This window comes from Schistocerca serialis, chromosome 2, assembly GCF_023864345.2.
Source record: "Schistocerca serialis cubense isolate TAMUIC-IGC-003099 chromosome 2, iqSchSeri2.2, whole genome shotgun sequence".
Lineage (NCBI taxonomy): Eukaryota > Metazoa > Arthropoda > Insecta > Orthoptera > Acrididae > Schistocerca > Schistocerca serialis.
This window is the reverse complement of record NC_064639.1, coordinates 641,709,568-641,729,819: the sequence shown is the minus strand read 5'-3', so window position 1 is coordinate 641,729,819 and position 20,252 is coordinate 641,709,568. Positions and strand designations below refer to the sequence as shown.

Sequence of the window (20,252 nt, the reverse complement as noted above, 5' to 3'; positions counted from 1 at the left end):
ATTTCTTGCCTAAAGCCACCCTGTTACATGTATAGTGAGGGGTATAAGAACAAACAGACACAAATTTATGTGCTTCTAGAGATTGGGGTGAGTAGGGGTGCAACTATAATAGAAAGTATCCTAGCGTGGGCATGCATGCGTCCTAAACTTTAATGATTGGTTGTTTCATATTGCATGGCATGGGTGGCACGAGTTATGTTATATGACATGAGATCATGTATCATGATATTTTACTAGTCATGACATAGGTACTAATAGTGACACATAAATAAGTGCGAATATGACAAGATAATTTGATTTAAATGTCTTTGAAGCTGCTTGCTAAGTCGGAAAGCTAGTTCCCTTCTTTTACATTCTAAACTCTACCCAGGACATATTCATCTTTTTTGTGCTATGATAGGAGCGGTTTTCATTGTGGTGTAATTATATTCCATCCTGGGTATTGTACCAATTTATGAATGCAAAGGCTGATTTCAATTAAGAAAACTGGCAATGGAACTTTGCTATGGGGTAAAGGAAAGTAAAATAGAATAATAATTAGAGTAATACTAATGTTCCCTCTCAACCAAAAGAATATCAGGGTTTACACACGGACAAGGAAAAAAATTCCCAGATTTCTCCCGGATTTCCCGGTTAAAAATACACTTTATCCCAGGTGAAAATATAATTTTTCCCTGTTAACTGACAGTATGTGTTCTCTGGGAACCATACAACTTATCAGTCCTTTGAATGGTTATGGTTTTATACACGGGCGTAGAATTTCCCGGCGCATTAGAAAACGAATCACAGGGAAAAAAACCCTTTTGAAAAGATCTTTGATGTGCAACAACATGTGCACTGCATATTTTCGTATTACGAAAGTATAAATTGGAATTCCACCAAACACTGCACATTACTTTCCGAAGCATTGAAATCGAGATTGCGATGCGCTTTTGTAAGACAGTCATAGCTCACATCACGTCATCTCGCCAGCCGATGATAGTGGGTATTCAGAGCTTAGTACATGTGACGCAGTCAGCTAATAGCAGCATCACTGTTAAGTAGCGCGAACACACAAACAGAAAAAGTTAATGGTTTAAATTAATATACATAGTGTTGCTACATGAAAACCAAAGCTTTCACTTATAATATTGGTCTATGAGATTAATATGCTACAAGAGAAGCTAAGCTTTCACATATAATGTTGGTCTGTTCTGCGCCTATTACAATTTAAGGTACATCACACAAAAGTGTCTGTAAAATTTTTAATAATGACATAAATGTCTGATCTTCTGGGCTCGAAATTCATCTAAATGGCTCGTCATCAAAGACTTGACTTTTAAATGAGAGTCAAATGGTCTGCGATTTAAGAAATTCATCATAAATTCTCGCAGATAGTTCAACTTGTGTAAAAGGAAATTCACTTAGACAGTACCGCTTGTCAAACGACCATTCGGAATATTTTTTCTGCGACCTGTTAGAAATAGGTTCATTTCTGCATTTGCCAGAGAGCGCCAGATGACAGGCATCAACGCGCTTCTGCAGCTACAATGTCGTAGGGAGTCCGTATGTTCGTATATGTAAAACATTAAAAGATCTTACATTATATCATAAAAGGAACAAGTCATCAAAGGACACTGCAAGAGCATAGGAATTCCGTGATTCATACTAAAATGTGCACATTTAAACTGCATATTCCCAGTGAAGTAGGCCACGACATGATATTAAGCTTTTCAATGTGGTTTTCGCGATGTAAATTTTCTTGGAGTACCAATACTGTGTTATCTCGTGTTTGGTTATTTATTATGGCATAATGCCATATGGGCTAGAAGTTGAAATTGTAACTTGAAATGCAGGAAACAGTGTGTGTGGAATTAAACACTTTGCTTCAAGTATATTTTCTGCCTCAGCGGAAGAGATTAAGAAAAGAAAATTTCTGTAGCAAACTGACAAAAATAACTTCATTGTTCTGCAAGGCAATTAACGCTTGACTGACAGAAAGGTGGAAATAAAATAAAATCTGAAACTAAAAACACATTTTAGCCTTCCGTAATTATGTGAATGTATTTTAATTCACTTGAGAGTTCCCGGCCACAGAAATCTGTTTTGTTTTCATATGACGCGAGAGCTGTAAACGAAGAGGAAACAGCAAAATCACTAAATGTAAATGTGGGGCAGGTGGAGACTACCCACTTCCCCACTATAACTCAAGACTGCTCTGCGCGGATCTACGGCATTTCCGAACCACGCCGCACCATTGAGCGTTTGACATAAGACGGCAAAAATTTTCAAAAATCAGCTACCAACTTGCTGCTTTGTGTGACATAAAACTAAATATAGGATACACTAAACCAGTAAAGATATGAGACAAGCACAACAACTCACATTTCTTCAATCCTTAGCTCCTAGAATTTTTTTTCTCCCTAATCTTGCTACAGCTTTACATGGCGTGCTTTCCTTTCTGCGAAAGGATCTATTGCCTCATCAAAGTTCATCAAATGTTTTGCAACATTAAAAATAGAAATGTCGTTGTCTAATACTGAAAAAGCTGTTAATACAAATAGGACACAAGACTGGTGTGGTTTCTCGATCTGATTACGTCTATTTTGTCACTGTCTGCTAGATAAAACAAAATAGGCCTTTTCTAAAACTACACAATTGCAACACACATCAAATAAAAGAGACTGTTTTGGCACAAACGGTCATTTTTATAACGACAGAATATAATTCACAAAGTACCAATATCAAATGCCTATTAGACATACTACAAGTAAAAAGCTTTACGTTAGGAAATAGTTTCACACTTCATTCATATGCTCCAGTTTCTCAAGCATGAGACCGAAAAGTAGTAGTACAAAATTTTTAAATAAACTTGGAATTGTCGTCATATTGTTCCATAATTTGTGTGGTGTCCCCGTTTCTTCCCCTTCCTTGTTCTAACAAACAGTCTTGTTATCACTAATTCTGTAACTATTCCTGCCAGTGTCAAAGCTTATTTGCTGGTTAGGTTGACTAACTCTGCCAGAATCACCGGTTTAGTTATCCCACGATTATTCTCTGGTTAGGCGTTGTTACATGTTCGTACAACGTGTTTTCCACACTACTTCCAGAGTAGAACTTAAAGCGGCTGCTAGACAGGGACTGTACAACTGGCCCTTACTAGTATAGCGATCTGGCCAAAAATTTTCTGTCAAACTTTTCATTTTCTTGGATACACCAAGAAGGTAATGAGCAATCTTTCTTGCCTGTTATTCGTTTATTTCCACTCTGGTAGTCTGAAGCTATGGATTTCGCTAGTAACTATAGCAACGCTCATCATTCGTAAATCCAAGCAACCACACAGACAGCGGTTGGCATTCATCCGTTCGGCCATACTCCGCTCAGCTCATATAGCTCCTTTTATCTGTAGGAAAGTTTGTTTCTAAATGCAACGAGGATTCTCCTGACAGAGACATCATGTACACTATGCACACATTCACAAATCAACTTCATTCAGAAATAAACTTAGAATGTGTTCAAAAATGTTCAAAAACCGATGGGGATGTGTTTCAAAGTCATATGAATAATTGATAGACTAACATGCGTTGGATGCTAGGCACTTTGTGAAACAAGGTTTTTTTCCCCTCTAGAACATGGATTTCCTCCCCCTCCCCCTCCGACCTAGATCAGGGCCTGCTGTGCATGCATGAATCTGGCAGCTTGGGTGCTCCAGTAAAATTTTTCCCGGTAGCTTCTAGCTGCTTGCTGTGTCTGCTTACACAGCCAACAGCCACATATCTGTAGCCAGAAGTGGGAGAAGGTACTACTCAACTGTGCATGAACGTGATCCCACTCGTAAGAGGCCCTTTAACATACAAGCAGCAATGAAATTTATAATCGTGGTTGTCACAAATATTTCGCTGCTTCTTCCAAATATTTTGCTATTTCTGAGGTTGTGGCTGTGGTGGGACCCGAGAACACAGCTATTTTTTCAAATACATAACGGATTTCGCATCTATACTGATGTGAGAATGTGACAATATTTTCCTTCATCTCTTGCTTCCAAACACCATCTGCTCAGTGCTCTCACAGCTCTATATGCACGGAACCAGCAGCCTGATACAATGTACCCTTTCATTCATGTTATACCCTTACAGTGAGTATTATCCACGAAACACCTAAGCGCACCACTGGCCCCTATTTAGATGTTTACTGTCTTATGCAGAAATGTATGCTATTGTATTATCCAATTTTATGGTCAATCCAACTCTGACTGAAAGTGAAAAGGCAGCTAACTCAGAAGAAGATTTAGATGGGATCTCTTTTTCATCGCTACTACGAAAATGATCAAGTCTTTTTCTTTTTCTAATGTCTAATATATTTTGGTAAAATCAATGTTACATTTTGCTCAGCACAGTTAATTAACAAGTATTATCACTTACATAATAACTTTCTCCAATCAATCCAGAGAAACAGTTAACAATAATTAATTGTTAAAAAAGAACGCCATCTATGCTATGCAAGGGGGGTTACAAAAGATTCTCAATGGAGTGTGTGTGTGTGTGTGTGTGTGTGTGTGTGTTTGTGTGTGTGTGAGAGAGAGAGAGAGAGAGAGAGAGAGAGAATGGAAGAATTAAATAAATTAAGAAATAATCCATTAAAACAGATTGTATCAAAATTAAGACATTGCTTACGAATGCACCTGCACCACAAGAACAAATGCTTGTTTCAGAAATTTTGTGACACTCCACAACCTTTCCAAATAAATCTTCATCTAACCCGAATTGTCAATGCTACATCTGTAAATGTAAGGCAGCTCCTGTATTAATCTCAAGGTAAAAATGATGACCTCAGCAGTATTAGTTTAACCTGTGAACATAAGACAACCCTGCATTTTTTGAATGACTAATCTGGGTACAAACCTCGTCTTATAATCGGATAAATATAGTATCTGTCTGTGCAGCATATATCTTGGGGGGGAGAGGGGGCAATAGATGACATCTTGGTGAAAAACTTTCATTAGAGACAAAATGTTCATTGGCACTTCTGAGTAATGCTAGGTATAGTATTCAATAAACCTGAAATGACAAGATTTCACCAAACCAGTAGCTTCTACTAACCAAGTGTGCAGCATGTACCCCAGTAATCTGATAAGAGTGATTTTCAACAACAAAATAATAAGAATGAGCAGAGAAAGATATTTTAGAAGTGAAACAGATACTTAATTTTTACGGAGCCTGCCATCTTTCCTGCAGAGCAGATGACTGGTTTATAGGCAACACATAACACTGCATACGAATGCCTATGCCCTGCTGCCTCTCAGGAGCGTAACCAGTCTTAAAACAACCTCTAGTGTCACCAGAAAGTGTAAGCAGACATTTTGCCTCACAAAAGTCAGTCCTCATGATGTGTTCTATCATCCAGAGACATTGAAACACCTGTATAGTCTTTGTGTCATCATCAGTCTTCTGTCTAGTTTGGTATTGTACTGTCTGCTACAGATATCAAACAACACTAAGAACACACAGGGTGTTTCAAAGTCCTTGCGACAAATGTCTAGAAGTGATAGATCATGCTGTGGGAAACAACTTTTGTTAGAGGCTGACATGAAAAACATAAACATTCTGTTGCACTGTCTCATATACCTGGAGAGTGTAACACCTAAGCAACAGTTCAACATCTATCAAACAACCTGAGGATGTCACCGTCCCGCCTTACGGCCCCCTCCCCCGACAAACATCATACATTCATATTTCGACTCTTGTGCCAATATCTTCATCTCAAAGTAGGTGAGGCTGAAGCAATCAAAAGGAATAACAATTTCAAGATGCATTAATAATCAATAACAACAAATGAAGACACTAATAAAAGCATACCATATTTACTCGAATCTAAGCCGCACCTGAAAAATGAGACTCGAAATCAAGGAAAAAAAATTTTCCCGAATCTAAGCCGCACCTGAAATTTGAGACTCGAAATTCGAGGGCAGAGAAAAGTTTTAGGCCGCACCTCCAAATCGAAGCAAAGTTGGTCCATTGTAATATGAGACACAATTTAGGTCGAATGAATGACGATACAGCTACAGTAGTTTGGTTCGAATCGTAAGCATAGCAGTTAAGCTTTACCAGGTAGCCATTGCTATGCGTCAGGCACTCCGTCCCTATTTATACAGGTACCCTCCCTTTTTCACATGCTTCGTCTGGTTTGAATTGTTTGCTTATTTTCCTTTGATCTGATAAGTATCGTTCTCTTTGTTATAGGTGTTTACGTCACACTAAGCTGAAAATGCATTACTGTACTGTGCCGTGCATTGTTTGTCGCATGATGATAATGAGTGTTTACGACCTGTCGCTGCTCGCGGCACGGCTTGCTTTTGTACGCGCTACCGCTGCTTACAATTTTAAAAAATAAGAGAGGAATCGTCTCATTAGCGAAATGATGGCAAGAGACTGCCATTTGTTGTTACTTACACTGCTGCTTTCTTTGATAATGATCAACAAGAACCAAATAATAGATAGCGTATGATAGGAGATGTTCTGAACTGAGTTTAGCGAAAATTTTTCTCCTTTTGAAAATCTTTGCAGGCGCCTCTTTAGTACATTACATTCTGCATAGAAATTAGAGTCAGCTTAGATTTAAATATCTAGTCAATTGCCGTGCTTCATTTCTGACTGTTTCACTACTAGGCATAAGAATAATATGAATATAAACATGACATGATATGATATGTATATTCTTCCACGTTTGTTGTTGTCTCACTCTAGTTTCGTAGTTTATTAGGCAGACAGGAATTAAATGAGATAGCAGCAAACACGAAACAATACATGGCAAAATGTTTATATTCGTATTATTCTTATGGTGAAGAGAATACTGCATATGATTCACAATTCATAAAAGTTCCTTTTAGCAACCATCTCTTCTCACAGGTAGGAAAAAATTCAGAACATAGAGTTGGCCATATTGACAAAAATCCCAAACAGTCTTGCCAGTCGGATTTTCGTAGTACATTGAAATGCCGCTACATTCAAAGATGAACAATACGGAATTTGTACTTACTTTGTTGGATAATGTATGAAAATGCAGTGGTCGAAACTCAGGGCGGAGAAAAAAGCTTGTCTTCCACCTTTTTTTTTAATTTATTTACTGACACAGAGGTTTTGGCGCCAGTATTTATCTTTGTGCCTACAAAGCATGCCTGTGTAGCACTACATGTATTCGAAGGCAGAAGTTGATTGTGGAAGCACCTACCAACATTTTGCAGAACTTCTGCTTGCTTTGCACTCAATTCTAAGCCGCAGGCGATTTTTGGATTACAAAAACCGGAAAAAAAGTGCGGCTTAGATTCGAGTAAATATGGTACTTCAAAATATTAGGTACTCTTTATTGTAGATTTCTATACAAACTTTTAAGATTGTCTCATCATAAATTTGACAATTATTTCATGTACACTGCACAAATCGCCTGTCTTTGGCTGCGACAACACACAGTAGTGAAACTTTCCTGCATCTCCAACAGAGGAACAGGAACACTGAATGAAATACAAAGATGCAAATTCTGATAAATCTTCAAAAAATAATTTATTTATGTATAGGTGTTTCCTTTTTTGCATTCTGCTAGGAGCTCTAAGATCATTAAATGGTGTGTGAATATTCTGCATGACATCAAAGGCTGATGTCTCCAGTCCAATTACCACACTTATCTTTTCATGGCTGATCTGAAAGTGGTCATAATGAGTAGAGGAAAAAAGCACACTACCACATTTAACAGCAGCACCTTTCAGCAACAATGCTCCAAATTTGTGTCCTGTTGGTTCTTTCAATTGACTACAATAAAAAAATCCCTCCTTAATAAGTAACGGATGTGGGGACATTCTAAGCCAGTACCATAATATGTGAATGAAAAACCTGGAAAAAAGATACACCAAGCAAGGAAAAAGAAAGTAATAAATAATGTACTGTGGTGGGTCAAATATTTGGAACAAGACAAGTAAACTTTTAACCAGTAACTGTTGACATATAAATAACATATTGGGGTATCACAGTAGTCACTTTTCCGAAACAAGGTTGTATATAAAAATCTTACCTCGGGCCCATCGTAAACGGAGTTTCCCACAGTTTTTTGCTTATTTTCAACACTGAAATCAGAAACAGAGTCAGTTGGATGCCATGTTGTTCCTCCACCATCCGGCAACAGCTGTTCAATAATACCAGAGTCATACACAATTGCGGCTATCCATACAACCATGAACACCATAAAGCCACGCTGAACGATTCGAGTACGTGCCCAGAAATGCACCACACGCAGTCGCTTTGGTATCTGCAGATTGCAAAAAATAAAGTCTGAATTGACTGAAATATATACCACAAGACAACTTTTTACAATATAAGAACTACAAGATATCATACGATCTTCAGAACAGTTTATAAATGTGTGGAGGAAAAAAGGGTCACCAAGAAACAGCACTATGGCAAGTATGGCATCACACTGCGGGTTATTGAATATCATTTCTTCTTTTCTCAAATACTGAAAAGCCATGGAGCATTCCCTGCACAAAATATTCATAGCTGATGTACATAACTCAAAATTAAATATCCAAACATAAGATCCTGGAAAACCTCAAGAGAGGAAGAACTACTTACTGTCATCGTGAAACATGTCTTTTGCACATATGACATTTATTTTTGAAATCAATTGTCAATTTAATTTGAACAACTAGCTTAATGATAAAACTGCTGTGTTCCACCTGTGTAGACACACATCCTTTTTAAAGGAAACTGAGTTGTCAGCTATAGTCTTTTCAAAGCAGTAAATAATTTCAAAAGGCAAGTCACTACTTTGGTAATGTTTTGGGAGGAAATTTAATTACACAAGAGCATTCCAACAGACCAAAACAAATACCAACTCCACACATCTGGAAGTAATTGAGGATGTACATAAAATGCTTTACTATAACAAATGGTTTTTAAGCATGAACTGTTTTTATGTCCAATGTTACAACGAAAAGTAATTATGGAACAGTCATCAATACAGATTAGGAGGTGGGGGAGGGGGGGGGGGAGAGAGGAAGAGGAAGAGGGAGGGAGGGGAAGGGGGGAGGGAGGGAGAGGAAGAGGGAGGGAGGGGAAGGGGGGAGGGAGGGAGGGAGGGAGGGAGGGAGAGAGAGAGAGAGAGGAATCGGCAGTAATCTTGCTCAAAAAAATCATCACAGAATTCACTTGAAGTAGTGGCGGGAATAGGCTGTTTTCCTATTTTCAGATTTTTGTTATTTGGAGAGATTATAACATCCAAATCACATTTGAGGTCAATATTCTCACAAATATCTCTTATTTTTATGTAATTAAAGCTCAAAAATCATTAAATATCAAGATTTGGTCATGTGATCGAAAATGCTCTGTTACTGCCTGAAGCTTTGGTGACGTCATAGACTATGAGTAAGAGGAAGCTGTGTGTGTGTGTGTGTGTGTGTGTGTGTGTGTGTGTGTGTGTTACAGGTTGGTTGATTGCTTGATTTGCAGGAGGGGACCAAACAGTGAGGTCATCAGTCTCATCGGATTAGGGAAGGAGGGGGAAGGAAGTTGGCCATGCCCTTTCTAATTAACCATCCCAACATTTGCCTGAAGTCATTTAAGGAAGTCACGGAAAACCTAAATCAGGATGGCTGAGTGCAGGTTTGAACTGTCGTCCTCCCGAGTGCAAATCCACTGTGCTAGCCACTGTGCCACCTTGCTCAGTCATGTGTTACAGGAGTGTTAGCTGAAGTAACTATGTTTTTATGTACTTTTCTGCATATAGTTTAGCTATTTAGTGACAGAAAATGCATTCACAACCTTTGAGTAACAATAGGAAGGAATATTGTGACTGCTGATAGCGGAAATCTTACAAAAATTGATGCATTTATTTAGAGTAGAGATATGTGTAAGGATGGACATTCTTTTCCCTTCTCCCTGCAGCATCATTAAACCTGTTCAAAACCAAGGAATTACAGAACTTTTGCAAAAGGGTCCGTATCTTATATCTAGATTGTTGACTATTAGTCATGAAATATGACCCAAGGCACAGTAAAATTATTCATGACAAATCTCAGTGTTGATTTCCACTGTACAAGATACTCAGCATTCACTCTGTGGCCAACCAATAGTGCATGTGACTATGGATAAGGAGAATTTAAGTTCGATTCCTGGAAGGGTCATGAATTTTTAAAAGTTTTACATGAAATATGAAAATACCATTACAAAAAACGCAATGTAGCGATTGTTTCTATAGTGGGATGTATTGTATATACCTTCACATTAATCTTAGACTGAGAAATAGACAACTGAGAGTAAATGCATTTACTTTTCTTACAAAAATTACCATTTTTGGAAAGCATTGCTAGTATTGAAGATATCCCATACTCCCATAGTACAACATGGTGTAGGGAGATGAGGTAAACTAACATCAATGTCTCAAACAGACTTAACTTCATCTTATGTAAAATGATGAAACTTCAAAAGATTAAACAATAAAGATCCTAGATGGAAAACATTGTTTCAAATAACATAAAAAATGTATGGTCGCATTAACTACAAAATATCTTTTTGAATGTGACGTGTATGAATAGCTACTGCAAATGTTAGATCATATAAATGCCAAAGGATACACAATAATACTCTGTTTCTAATTGGAGTGGTGACATTTTGTAAGTGTGATTTTTGTTTGCATATGAAAGGACTGTTGATTTGTTTTATAAATAAGTTAAAATATTATTGCAGGCTAAATTTGAACCTATGGACATCACCTCACAATATTGACAGTCCACCACTCTACCAAATGAGCTACCCATGATGTGCAAGGAAGCCACTCAGAATTTAATTTCACTGACTGACACTTTCCTTCTTTGTGACAGAGCGAAAGCTTATTCGGAGGTAAATTAATGTTAACTTCAGAGAGCAAGATATTATTAATTAGGTACAGAACATTTTGTTGATACAGAGTAACCAATTTTTATGCACCTTCTCATTCTTTGAAACACTCAAAAACAATTTTTCAAGAGTTTTTTGGATACATTTGTACAGTGTGGTACTATACACCATTTGTAATCTATTTTCTGAAATGCAAATTCCGAAACAAAACACTCGTATGAATTAGCTTAGTGAGTAGGAACAGTGAGCCAGTCAGTTACATTACAGGCTTCACATGTATTGAATGAAGCGTTTTAGTGGGCTTTCAAAATATTTGAATTTCATTTCAGTTTTTACAAAAGAATGGTGAAACTGTAGAAGGAAAAAGCACATTTTGAGCATAAAATAAAATAATGAACCATTTAAAACAATTTCCAGAATACAGTAACATACCGTATCTTAATTTAGATTTGGAGCTTTATATTTATTAATATGAATTCAGGTCTTTACCATTGTGCTCTCTCATTCAGTCAGTAACGTACACTGAAACATGGCTGGAGCATGAAGATAAAGACAGAATCTGAACTTACGAAGTAGAGGTAACAGGTTTAGAAGATAGAAGACATTTGAAGAGCTGTGGAGGAAGTAAATACAAATTAGAAGAAAGTGTGTAGACAGTGCCTAAATAGGCAGGTATTTAAAAAAAATAGTATCTGAAATGAAGCATACAAATTCCAATTAATGTTCTCTAATGAGGACCTAGATAACCAAATGGCTTGGCAATGTCCCGTACAAAGCAAATAAGACAATTTTACTGATTCTGCTGGTTGCTCCATGCACAGTCAGGTCTGACATCACAAGATTTGGTAATACAACTGCACAGTTTGACTGAAAGTCATTTTCATCATGACACACATAGTTAGGACAGATTTTCTTGGATAAAATTAGCCTAGGGTCCTATCAACAGTTTGATTCATTTGTGGTTCTGCTACTTGAAATTTGGTGCAGAATTCTGAGATCTTGTTCAGGGTGATATTATGCTTGGGGAATAAATAGACTGTGGTCTTGTGCAATTTTGACTCTGAAGCTCTGCATGTTAATAGGTCAATAGACTGATTCTGGAATTTTGCTGGAGATTTATATGGTATCAGCTTTAGTTCCAATTCTGTTCTGTATTGGAGGAGGAGTAGTACTGCACACAATCCTCTCTGAGTAGAAGAGCGGTTTCTGTTTTCATGTGAAAGGGATAGTTCTCTGATGAAAAAGGCATTGAGTACACTAAGCTGACTCAAGTGCATTATTAATGTTTTGCAGTCTCCGTGCAAATTTGGTTATCACGGAACGTAATACTGGTGGTACCAATTTGTTTGTTCAAAAGAGAATGATATCGAGAACTAAATGATGACAGAGGATTTTATAACAGGAAAGTTCAAGTATGAACTACGAACACCATCATTATTCTCTTCAGAAAATTCTCTGTCACGTGGCCAAACTCTTGTAACATTAGAGGAACTGAGTTACAGCCCGGTGTAAACACCTGAAGAGGATGAGCTTTGCTTTTATATGTTAAATATTGAGTAAAACTGGTGGCAGCACTAGCTGTTTTTGTTTGTTAGGCAAGACTGGTGATCGGACATTGGGGTGCACTGGCCCTCAAGCACAGCTTGGCATGTAATTGAAAAATAAGTAAAATCAACTGCTGGAAAGTCCACACTGGAATAACAACAATATTATGAAAAGGACACATTTCTACTCACCATGAGGATGACACACCGAGTTGCAGACAGGCACAATGAAAAGATTATCATGTGCTGAACTTTCAGGAAAGGGAAGCACTCTCACATTGAACGAAATCAGCAATCTTGAATGGGGTGGGTAAGGGGGAGGCATAGCAGGGTACGGGCAGTGGAGAGAGAAGAGTGCTGTCTGGAGGAGCGTGCATGCAGAGACTACATGGTACCTGGCAACAATGCCAGGCACAGTGTCAGGAGGCTGTGGCGAGATATGAAACGAGAACAGCAAAGAAGAGGAGCTCCCCTTCTTTTCTGCTTCCCTCCCTCCCTCCCACCTTCCCACTACTTTGCCTAGAAGTTTTGTCCTGGTGCCACCTAGCCCCTGCACACACTGCCAAAAAGTGCTCTTCACTCCCCCACCCGCACCCTGCTCCCCCCCCCCCCCCCTTCCCTGCCCCAATCTGGATTGCTACTTTCACTCAACAAGACAGTTGCAGCTGAAGATAGCTGTCATGTGCATGTGTGTCTTCTTTTTTGAGGAAGGCTTCCCCCAAAAGTCAGTATGTAATATACTTTTTTTTGTGCCAGTCTGCAACTCAGTGTGTCATCTTTATGGTGAGTAGCAATGCATGCTATTCATAATATTGTTGAAAATTAAGCAACAAAGACTCACTTTTGACAACATTACTGGATTTCCTGACTTGTGATTATCTGTCTTTAAAGTCAACTGAAGTTGAGCTCGGAAGATCACATTGAGAAAAGTAAAGAAAAATTAAAGAAAAGTTAATTTTATTTCAAAGTACTGGGCAAAATATTGCACAAACTGACAATTAAGGATAGATAGTAGCACACTTGTTAAGAAATGATTTAGCCAAGAATATTTTGGAGTTAGTAATTTCATTGGAAGGGCCAGTAAAGTTGATTATACCCTATTATTATTTAAAAGTAATATCAAAGAAAGAAAAGTCATGAAACTGTGTGACTTCTCTAATAAAAATACATGCAAGCTTACTAGAAACTTGCCATAATACTGAAAAGAAATAAGCATTAATAAATAAAGCAAAAATGTATTTCATTAATCCCCCCCCCCCCACCCTCCTCCCACTCCCCAACAGCACAGCCTCCCAATGCTGCATCTAGTAGCCAACTAGGCAGCACTAGCATCTTACCTCACCCCAACTCTGCTACCACCTCCCCCCTCCCCCTCCAATCCCTCCTTGCCCCACATCTCTTCTGCACCTCTACCATCCACCCCAAACAAATCACTGCTCATCTCAGACGCAATCGGAGTTGGGCTTTAGCATGTGCATCCAACAGTTGCTGTCTGTGTATGAACTGTGAGTGCTGAATGTGCGCAAGTTTTGTTGTCTAAATCTGATGAAAGAGTTTGATAGCTGAATAATAAATAGCAGCCATCATGTCTGTCTCCCACTCACTGCCTCCTCTATTTAGTGAGTAGGAATTATCCTTTTCATATTGTTGCGACAGACAGACAGATGGAAAGTTACCAAGATCATTACAGAGAAGAATTTTAACTGTAACAACACATGAGGATAAGAAAATTTTGGCTTAAGGTGCAGACAAGGTATTTCTTAAGTCTAACAAGGGTGGAAACACAATTATTAAAATATTACTTCAGATACCAAATAAAATTTAATGCTTAGTGTATTCAAGACTTTGATACATAAGGAGACAGATCTTGTAAGATGCTGACGTACCTGCCCCACTATAATGAATTTATAAATAACGTACAGGAAATTAGTAAAAAAGATACCCACAAGGACAGCAGCAGAATTGTATGTTCTTCCCAATGGTGGAGCCACAATGCTTGCAGGATAGCTTGCTGAGGTTGATTCCAAACGAGGGTGTGAACGAGAGCGATGCAGACCACTTCGACGATCTGCTACACTGTCACCAACATCAGCGGACAGGAAAGAAGATCGCGAAACTGCAGCTGTGTATGGGGTACTGCTAACACCTGATGAACCATCTAATCCACTCAAGTCTGCTCGTCTAATGTCTGCAGCCAACACAGTCGAAAAAAATACAACCTGTAAAAAGAGAGACAACTATGCAAGCAAATACAAGATGTACAAGTTTCTCTAGTCTTGTATGCCCAATTTGTTATCCTCTTTGTTCCAGCGGTCCACAAATGTGGACCTATGTTCGTTATTTTTTTCTCCGCAAATACGCGTATTTTTCCGCTTACAGACCGTCGGTCCACCAGCGTGGACCTTCTATTTCTGTTTCAACACAAGAGCGCAGCACCTCGCAAGGAACAACTGATGTATTTGTTTACAGCTGGTTGTGCACTCAAAATGGCTGCTACCAGAAGTTGGAAAGGTATGTAAATAATTATTATGCTCAAATATTAGTCTAAAATGCTGTGATTTTTTTCTAAAGTGTGTTAACTCTTCTAGATGTTGAGAGTTAATTCAGATTTGAATATATTTTGTTTATTACTATGAAATAACTCATTTTCTGAAGGTCCTCGTATGTGGACCTCAGCTCATAATATGAATTTGCTGACTTCAATTTCGTCTTCGACAGTAGAGTACTGAAGTAACTCTCCTTTTTATACTTTACAGATATGAATGAAATATTAACTGACGAGCAGTTGGAAGCGCTTCTGAATGACAGTAATGCCGAATCATCTGATGGGGAAGATGATGAATTTTCATTTTTGACTGGAGATTTCCCTGTTGAACCTGAAGCCAATGATGAAGATAAAGCAACAGTAGATGAGACTGTGGATTCTTCTGAAGAATTACGATAGAAATGGTAGGTTTACCCCATATAGTAATGATCAATAATATTATAAATTATGTAGCGAACTTACTCATGTTTTTTTTCTTACAGTTTTGTTTATTTGTAGATCTCCAAGGCCAAATTCTTGTTCCACAACAACTGCCAGTGCAATATCTGAGCTACCGAAGCACGACTCACGCCCGGTGCTCACAGCTTTACTTCTGCCAGTATCTCGTCTCCTACCTTCCAAAGGTCCCGAGTCCGAGTCTCGGTCGGGCACACAGTTTTAATCTGCCAGGAAGTTTCATATCAGCGCACACTCCGCTGCAGAGTGAAAATCTCATTCTGGAAACATCCCCCAGGCTGTGGCTAAGCCATGTCTCCGCTATATCCTTTCTTTCAGGAGTGCTAGTTCTGTAAGGTTCGCAGGAGAGCTTCTGTAAAGTTTGGAAGGTAGGAGACGAGATACTGGCAGAAGTAAAGCTGTGAGCACTGGGCGTGAGTCGTGCTTCGGTAGCTCAGATGGTAGAGCACTTGCCCGCGATAGGCAAAGGTCCCGAGTTCGAGTCTCGGTCGGGCACACAGTTTTAATCTGCCAGGAAGTTTCATATGTAGTTAAGTTTACAATAAAATAATTATTTGGTTGGAAAAAAAAATGTTTTCACTGAGGAAGAGAGAGAAAAATGTAATCAAAGACAAGTACATATCATGATAACTGTGACACGAGGTCCACACATGTGGACCTCCATTTATGCCCTAGTGAATAACCAAGTTTTTTTTCTTTGGCATATGTGTCATGCTTGTATACTAGTTTGTTGGAAAATATGAAAAGAAAAATTTCCTGTAAATTTTTTTCATCTCAGGAGTGAAGAAGTTATAACTATAACAGAGAAATTTGTCAAGTTTGTCGACATTGTCAACCAGGAGATATGCTATATGTTTTAATATTTTTTTTTTTATGTTAGGGACTGAAAACCCATTAAGTCAAATTACACATGCATATAACAAATGCTCAAACCTGCAGTTCCTCTCATACTGACCAGGATTACTATTACAAAGACTCAGTCATCAGTATGGTATGGTAAAACTAAATTTTTCACGATGATCCTCAGTTTGTGAGCTTTCAGTCCCTAACATAAATTTAAAACAAAAAAAAAAAAAAAAGAAAAAATTCTGCACGTTTAATTTTGAGAGATTGTCACAACATTTTTACCTCTAAAGTCACACAAATAAATGGGAAAAATTCAATACAACATAAGGATGTTATCTTATCCCTGTGTCTGAAGAAGAAATAGAAGAAATATGGTGTACAGCTGAAAATGATTTTAATGGGAGTAGCAATGCGTCACCAATACCTTTAAGTCACTGAACAAAAAATTCCTTCATCCATGAAATAGAGAGAAGAATTAAATGAAGTGGAAGAATTATGTGCTCCATCCAGAAAGTAACAAATGTTTTGAAATAAAAAATTAACAATAGGGGAAAACGAAATTTTATTATATCCGTTTTATAAATGGTATACTCTTAAGAGCTGGCTGTGGTGGCCGAGCGGTTCTAGGCACTAGTCTGGAACCGCGCGACCGCTACGGTCGAGGGTTCGAATCCTGCCTCGGGCATGGATGTGTGTGATGTCCTTAGGTTAATTAGGTCTAAGTAGGTCTACATTCTAGGGGACTGATGACCTCAGAAGTTAAGTCCCATAGTGCTCAGAGCCATTTGAACTATTATACTCTTAAGTTACTTTTCTACATAATCGCCATTCAAATTGTGCCACTGTGGCACAAGTTTTTCAATGCTTTACAATATTGTCTCTGTAAAAATTGGCTGCCTGCAGTTTTACACCAACAAAAGCCTAATCACAGATCGCACCTCACAAATAGTGGGATTTTCTGCTGCAGCATACATTCTCAACATGTCGCACAAAGCAATGTAGCAGAAACACAGATCACACACTACTGCAGCCGGATACATTCTGGGAGTAGGAATGTTATAGCACTAAGATGGCAGCTGTAGCTCAGCCCACCACCACAATAGATCAAAACGTGTTACTTTCTAGATAGCCTTGGTATTATAGGATTATGAGGAAGTTATACTAACGTCACCACCTAATAACTACATTTTTTCATTGTTTTATTTGGTTTGGAATTAAATCCCATCACAGGAAATCCAGTGAACCTTTTCCCATTCTAGTTTCTTACACATTCCCTTTCTTATACTTCTCTCAGAAAATTTTACAGGAACTCAGTGTAGAGGATGAGAATTCATCATTATTCTTTGGCATTTCAGTTCTCTATTGTGGATTACCAATTTTTTAAATTCTGTGTATGGTTCAGTCAAGCAGTACTTCATATACATATTATTAACACTTTTTCATGACATTTCATTTGTCCCATAAACTTAAATGGTACAAAGTCAAAGGATGTAGTTACACTATTGTCATGAAACAGGTAAACACAACTTCAGAAAAACTATTAGTCTCTGCTGCTGATCAGACTGAAGATGCACTGGCATATCAAAATTGATTTACTATATAATCTTTTCTAAATACAAACTGAAGGTGCTGTAGAAAAAAAATTTTGGGAGACTTCTGTTACATCATCTCCATCAACTACTAACAACACATTAAAAACTTCTCCCTGAAATTTCTGGGAAGAAGTTGGATACTTCAGTAAGTACTGAAAGACGTACCACATTGGTGTCGTCGTCAGTTAAAATGGAGAACAAATCTGTAGGTAAATTAGCTGCTGCATTCTTGCCTGAATATACACGGTGGATGGAAAGTTTCTTCCTTTGTTATTAATAGAACCACTTAGATTTAAAAAGTGTCAGAAACGAATTGTAAAAGGAATTCTGCGTGTAAATGGAACATATGGCTGCATGAAAGGAGTGTGAAAATAGCCTAAAATTTATTAGCAACGATTTTCACTGGTCATGCCTTGACTGTTTGCAGGATGAAAACAAAAAACTAACTTCCACAGTGAGTTCACAAGAAAAAATTATTAAAATTCTTCGTAGTGGCACTGACACTTTAAAAGCACAATCAACAGTGCAGTGCAAGAAAATTGTGACCTGAAATGTGGGAAAAAATGATTTTGCAAAACAGCAGAGCTGACAGACGAAAAGAACCTCAAACTTGGACAGAACGCTACAAACAACAAGGCTGCTGCGCCGGCGGTGGTGGTCTAGCGGTTCTAGGCGCTCAGTCCGGTGCCGCGCGACTGCTACGGTCGCAGGTTCGAATCCTGCCTCGGGCATGGATGTGTGTGATGTCCTTAGGTTAGTTAGGTTTAAGTAGTTCTAAGTTCTAGAGGACTGATGACCATAGATGTTAAGTCCCATAGCGCTCAGAGCCATTTGAACAAGGCTGCTGCATCTAAGGAAGAAACTCATGTGGAAGTCGCAAGAACCAAAAATAAATACAAGTGGACAATTGTAACTTACAGTAAAAGAAATTCGAAACATCACAGTAATGAAAAACAGTACAAAAACAATGAATTCCTTCTTATAGGTAATTAAGTACTAAATTTTATTGTATGTATGTACAACAAAATTTTATCAATGGTATGATGCTGTCTGTTAACATTAGCTGTTCTTTGTTTAAGGTGAAATTTTACCACAATTTGATGTGTCTCCTGTACCTGAATCAAATGATTTAATTATGTACGTTATGAAACAAATACACCACAAATCACAAAAACAGATGCTGTATGAACTTTATGCTAGTCTGTTTTACTTGATTAATCATAGTGAATACATTCCCATAGTTCTTTGACTGTTGCTGGCAAGTGTTTTTATGATGGTGCACTACTAAGCAGAACATTTTCATAAATTTAATGAGCAGAACATTTTCATAAATTTAATGGCCCTGTACTTGGTAAGTTAATGAGAATTTGCCATTCAATTTTTTTTCCTTTTTCTTTTTCTTTTGGACATATTCTTAAGTCTTCAATTAATGAAAGGACAGAAAATAACTAGCCCTCTATTGCTTTTGGCCACAACCTGTAAATTTTCAGATAATGTTAAGGAAAAACATTCTTACATGCATGATGAAGTTACCTGGTGACACAAACAGTCTGGATGTATCAGGCTTCACTGTCTTTAGCATCCTTATGTTGGCAGAAACAGCTGAAAATCAGTGATCCTAAGTGAAGGTCGAATGTATGTAAACTCGCGCAAAAGCAGCTGAAAGAATGAATTATTTCTGCCACTTAGGTCACATCCAATAAGATTTTTAAGGTATGTAAACCTCATGATAGCACAGATTATGGAAGTTCCTGGCAGATTAAAAATGTGTGCCGGACTTAGACTTGAGCACGGAACCTTTGCCTTTCACAGGCAAGTGCCCTACCAACTGAGATACCCAAGCATGACTCATCACCCATCCTTACAGTTTTACTTCCGCCAGTAACTTGTCTCCTACCTTCCAAACTTCGCAGAAGCTCTCCACTCAGCTGGTAGAGCACTTGCTCTTGAAAGACAAAGGTCCCAAGTTCGAGTCTCTGTCCAGCATATAGTTTAAATCTGCCAGAAATTTTCATATTGCGCGCACTCCGATGTAGAGTGAAAATTTCATTCTGGAAAGATCCCCCAGACTTTCTCCAGGAGTGCTAGTTCTGCAAGTTTCGCAGGAAAGCTTCTGTAAAGTTTGGAAGGTAGGAGCCGAGGTACTGGCGGAAGTAAGGCTGTGAGGATGGGTAGTGAGTCATTTTTGGGTAGCTCAGTTGGTAGAGCACTTGCCTGCGAAAGGCAAAGGTCCCGATTTCAAGTCTGGGGCTGGCATACAGTTTTAATCTGCCAAGAAGTTTCATATAAGTGCATTCTCTGCTGCAGAGTGAAAATTTCATTCTGGAGCACAGATTATTTTTCCATGTCTCTGGAACTAAATGATTAATAAATTTTAACCAGATCGATGAAAAGAGACTATTGCAAAGTT

At 38.2% G+C, this 20,252-nt stretch overlaps 1 protein-coding gene across 1 annotated transcript in view; it reads right to left on the bottom strand.

Moving 5' to 3' along the window:
• Positions 1 to 20,252, bottom strand: part of LOC126457717 (sterol regulatory element-binding protein cleavage-activating protein) — a 229,539-nt gene that overhangs the window by 117,854 nt on the left and 91,433 nt on the right. Inside the window, exons 10-11 of the mRNA XM_050094254.1 lie at positions 14,350 to 14,622; positions 8,041 to 8,274 (exon numbers count right to left, since the gene is read on the bottom strand). Of these exons, the coding sequence (XP_049950211.1) occupies positions 8,041 to 8,274; positions 14,350 to 14,622 (507 nt within the window). The remainder of the gene's footprint in view (positions 1 to 8,040; positions 8,275 to 14,349; positions 14,623 to 20,252) is intronic.